Source organism: Gigantopelta aegis, chromosome 10 (genome assembly GCF_016097555.1).
Source record: "Gigantopelta aegis isolate Gae_Host chromosome 10, Gae_host_genome, whole genome shotgun sequence".
Classification (NCBI taxonomy): Eukaryota; Metazoa; Mollusca; class Gastropoda; order Neomphalida; family Peltospiridae; genus Gigantopelta; species Gigantopelta aegis.
The window spans coordinates 71195979-71200873 of NC_054708.1; the positions used below are offsets into that span (position 1 = coordinate 71195979).

At 34.7% G+C, this 4895-nt stretch overlaps 1 protein-coding gene across 1 annotated transcript in view; it reads left to right on the top strand.

Moving 5' to 3' along the window:
* Positions 1-4642, top strand: part of LOC121382838 (vesicle-trafficking protein SEC22b-B-like) — a 26959-nt gene extending 22317 nt beyond the window's left edge. The window contains exon 5 of the mRNA XM_041512465.1: positions 2610-4642. Within this exon, the coding sequence (XP_041368399.1) occupies positions 2610-2764 (155 nt within the window). The 3' untranslated portion in view covers positions 2765-4642. The remainder of the gene's footprint in view (positions 1-2609) is intronic.
* Positions 4643-4895: the final 253 nt, after the last annotated feature.

Sequence of the window (4895 nt, forward strand, 5' to 3'; positions counted from 1 at the left end):
AAACTATCACAAGCACTAATTTGGTGTCATTTAGGGGATAACCCTACTGTGTTTTCCGATTTGCGGACGTATATCGGTGCTTTTACTGTCGCAAATTTAGTTTTATTGGCAACCTGTTAACCACGAAATGTTTTCTTCTAACAATTGATTGATGTAGTTACTTCCCTTCAAATTAAAGTTCGGTAACTTTCGTGAGATATCGGGTGAAGAGCCGGAAAATTGTTTTCACGAATATATGCGATCTTTTCCGATTTACTCTACATCAAGCGTAGCGAGGTGTTCCGATTAATAATAATAATAACTATATTTAATGATTTACTCCAGCGACAAACTGGCCTTGTAGAAATTTAGTGACCTGATAAACTAGGGGAGGGAATGTTTACCGATAAGGATGGAGTTTACTGCCAAATCAAATGATTAAATATGTCAGTAAGATCTCGATGCGTTTCGTTATTTTTTTGTAAGTGGTCACTGGGAACTTCGCGGGTTTCCGCTAAAAACTTTCATGCTGACTAGAAAGAAAACGTGACGTCATATTTATTTGCCGAGCAGTTGTGTGGCAATTTTTCCTTTTTTTAATTAAGTTATGAAATAGATATAGAAAATAAAATGGCCATAAGTTTTTTGTCCTTTTGAAAATTGTATAATGGAAAAAAACACTGTATATTTAAAAATGCACATAAAATATGCCCCCAAAACGTCACTTTACCATGCCTTACTTCATTTCTAGGGAAAACACTGTGATGAATGGTATTGTTGGTTTGCATAATGCATTTCTATACATGCAGAGGTTATTTTGGATACCGGTAGTCAACATCTTTATTTAATATCCATAAATAAAATTATTTTGCAAAATAAAATGTTTTTCCTACCTACCCTATATTTTTCCAGCATGTAATAAGAAACTAGTAATTTTTTTTTTCTGGCCTAACTGAATGTGTAACCACTCCCGTCGATATTCCAGTGGAGTCCTGTCAATTGCACGAACTATTCATACTTTGTGATCACATGTTGCATTACTAGCATTCTTGGTCACGTGCTCCTGTTTAACGTCATTTTTCTTATCATTGGACTTTAAAACTATTGTGTGGATTCTCATCACTCAGAAAAATATTTTTGTTGGTATCTGATCATCGTCAGTGTGATGCCACGCCTCCCAGAAAATTGACTCCTTCGAACGATGGGTATGATTGAGGTTAGAACGGCACAAACGCTGTTGCTAGTAATTTTGGTATTCATTGTTGTTCATCAGAACACTATGCAATATCTGCGGAGATGGTCTCGACAGTTTAGGGGTACTAGGGATCTTCCATGTTTAGGGAATCGACACGTGACGCCACATCAGCAAATCGTCAGTATTAAGCGGGTGCACATATGGAATCATTTGGAAATGATACGTTTAACATCCTAATGCATCTCTAAGTTAAGTCTAATCAGTGGAAGAACTGAACGCAACCGATTAGGTGATAACAAAATACGACCATGACCGTACATCATTACGTTGTTCTGTTGTATCATCACCGACGACTCACCAAACATTGTGTAAACAGTACTTCAGGTTCAGAAAGCAGGAGAGGATCACCATCTATGTAAATCACAAAATAAGTCCTACTGAAATTTTAATGATGCACAGGAACTTTTTTCCGTGAGTATATATATATATACATGTATATATATATGCATCACAGACAGAATAGCACATACCACAGCCTTTGATATACCAATCATGATGCACTGGCTAGAACGAGAAATAGCCCAATGGATTGATCTTAGACTGACCATGCATCAGGCGAGCACTTTACCACTAGGCTACACAATCTTGAATGCAGTAGAGAAATATATATAGTGTACACTCATATTATTTTAGTAATAATATACTAGCACATCCCAACACAATAATAATATATGTTAAAATTGTGACCGTGAGTCACTGCATGTGATCTCAAATGCAGTTGTGTTCAGGGCTCAGCCTGTACATTGCCAAATTAGCAAATTGGTAACTTATATATATAAAATGGCTACCACATTTTGTCTTTGACTAATAAAATTCTCCTTAAATTAACCACACATTTTAATAAATGTTTAAGGAAATACTCTACATATCTAAACATTGGCTACACATAAATTTATTCCAGTGTGAGCCCTTCGTATTTTTCTAAGAATATATGATAATTTAATTGGACCTCCCCACTGAAATTAAGAGAGACATAAAACAGACAGTCCCGAAAAACTTTTGTGTGATTGTTTTGTCGATGATTAAACTGAACACGAAATGGGTACATGCTATTGATTAAACTATAAATAAAGCAGACAACAACATTTGAATAAAAGTTTGTTAGCATACACGTTACTGAAATTATCTACAAACTTTAAGTTGTTTGTAAGCTGCATAACGTCACAATACATGAATATCAAAAGTATTCTTTCAGCCGATCCTACAACTTAAGCTTAGTTTTATATTAATGTCTGATATGCTGACCTGGCTAAAATTCTACGTCACTAATATTAATGTTTTGGATTTCACTAAACTTTAAGATCACTAATATTTTATGATTTACAGTAGGTAAATATTTTTTGAGAACTAACAATATTGTTTGCTTGATTTTCAGTTCTAGACAGCAAAGCCAGTAATTTATCAACACTTTCTCAGAAATACAAGAAAGATGCAAAATATCTCAATTTGAGATCGTCGTATTTCAAAATTGCCATTGGAGTTATTCTTGTGGTTTTTATGCTGCTGTTTTTCCGGTATTGGTTTTTCTGAGTGGAGGAAGTGGACAACAAATGACAGATTGGTGAACAATGACCTTCTTTCGTGTCCGTCAACTCCCTAGTGTACAGGTTCCAGGTGATACTGGAAATGTTGCCTGCACAAATCACAGTCAAGTCATCAGCTTCATGAGGTGTCAAAGACCATGGATTTTTTTTTTTCATTATATATATATATATATGTATATGTGTTGTGGATTCATCTTGATGACTTTTCCCATGAGCTGGAGTACATTGAAAATATCAGTGTTTGACAAATGTTTGAGGAAGTCACTAGCCCTCACAAAAGCTTTGGCTAGTGTCCTATGTATTATAGTAATATAGTTGATAATTTCCACTAGCTCAGACCAAACAGTCGCTAGGGCTATTGGATTTGTCGAACTGTTTTGGAAATCCTGATTATGATATAGTTATATGCTTCATGCATTTAGGATGATGAGACACTTGATTTTATTTTACACTAGTCAGAGCTTCAATCAGCCGATTTTTCATACCAAAAAACCTTGATGACTACATCATGATACATCAGATGACATCATTATGGCATCAATAATTTTATGCATTACATTTTTCCCAGCAAGGATACTGGATAGCAAAGCTCGAAGTTAAGAATTTGTTACGTACGACAATATATTTGTAAAGGTATTTGCCATAAGCAAAATGCTCACCGTAGGCAATGTTGAGGCTGCTTACAGCAAGTTTATTAAACCACTAAATTTTGCAACAAATAAAATACAAAATTGAAAACTAAAAATTATTAATGTTTCCTATGTCGGGGAACATTTAGTTCAGTGTTGCAATTAACTACACAATTTTTCAAAATCGCTACACAATTTTAAAACATTAAACAGTAGATACTAACCAATTTTCAATTGACTAGAAATATTGCTAATCAAGATTTTGAAAACAAAATGTTCCCTGTATGTCAATAATTTGTATCCAGTGGCAGAAAGCTGTCATTGGTTAAATCCCTGAGCTATAGCAATTCATATCACAGCTTTGGCGATTGCCATCAAGTCCGCCATTGTTAAGTTTAAGCCTTGGGATAGAAAATCCATTTACGATGTAGGGTTACTGAATCCATTACCTTTTTGTGAAAGGTTTTCTTTGAAGTGCACACAAAGATGTCTTTGTGCAGATGGTTAATCTTAATCTAAGACTGCTTAATTTTAATCTAAGGGTGCATTATCTTAATTTATAATTTTGGACCCATTTAAAATTCCGCAATCAATACAATGTATGTTTGTGCAAATTTGTTACACATGTATAAAACTTACTTTTTTTTGTCCCAGTTTTTGTGTGTAATGCTGTTTACTAATTTATGTTAAAAAGATTTAATACTGAACCTTTGTAACATCTGACAGTTCAGGCTAAGGCCCACTTTTCATTAATGTACATGTACCTGGCAATTTTATTTTAAATGTTGGTGGTATAATTGTATTTCTGTGATCCCTACAACTCTTTAACAAAGTTTATCAACATGTCTTGTTGTGAGATTTATGACTCTCTTTCCAGTATTGGTCCTGTACAATTGGTACCACAGATTTCGACAGTTACCTTCTCAATGAGGTTGAGGTAATTTTATTTACATGCCTATATCCATACATGGTTCAGGCACATCTGTTCCATGTGCAGCTTTTGGCAAGGTCAGTTGCTTAGCATGGGACAGACCTTCGCAGTGAAGCTGACTGTGAGCATTCAGTGTAGTGATGTCAACAAGCGGAAAATCATGCCTAAAAAATTCTCATTGATCAAAATTTATTTTCTTTGTGCCGAATGCTTTCAGAAACATTTTTATTGAAAATAGCCTATTTCTCGTTCCAGCTAGTGCACCATGACTAGTATATTATTATCAAAGGCTATGGTATGTGCTATCCTGTCTGTTAGTGCATATAATAGACCCCTTACTACTAATGGAAAAATGTAGTGGGTTTCTTCTCTAGGACTATATGTCAAAATAACTAAATGTTTGACATCCAATAACCGATGATTAATAAATCAGTGTGCTCTAGTGGTGTCATTACAACAAAACTTTAAAGTAATGGAAAGTGAGCCTTACAGCTGTGTCTAACACTGACATGTCCTCACAGGTATTCATCGAATAAACTGAGATTTGTGATGGAATT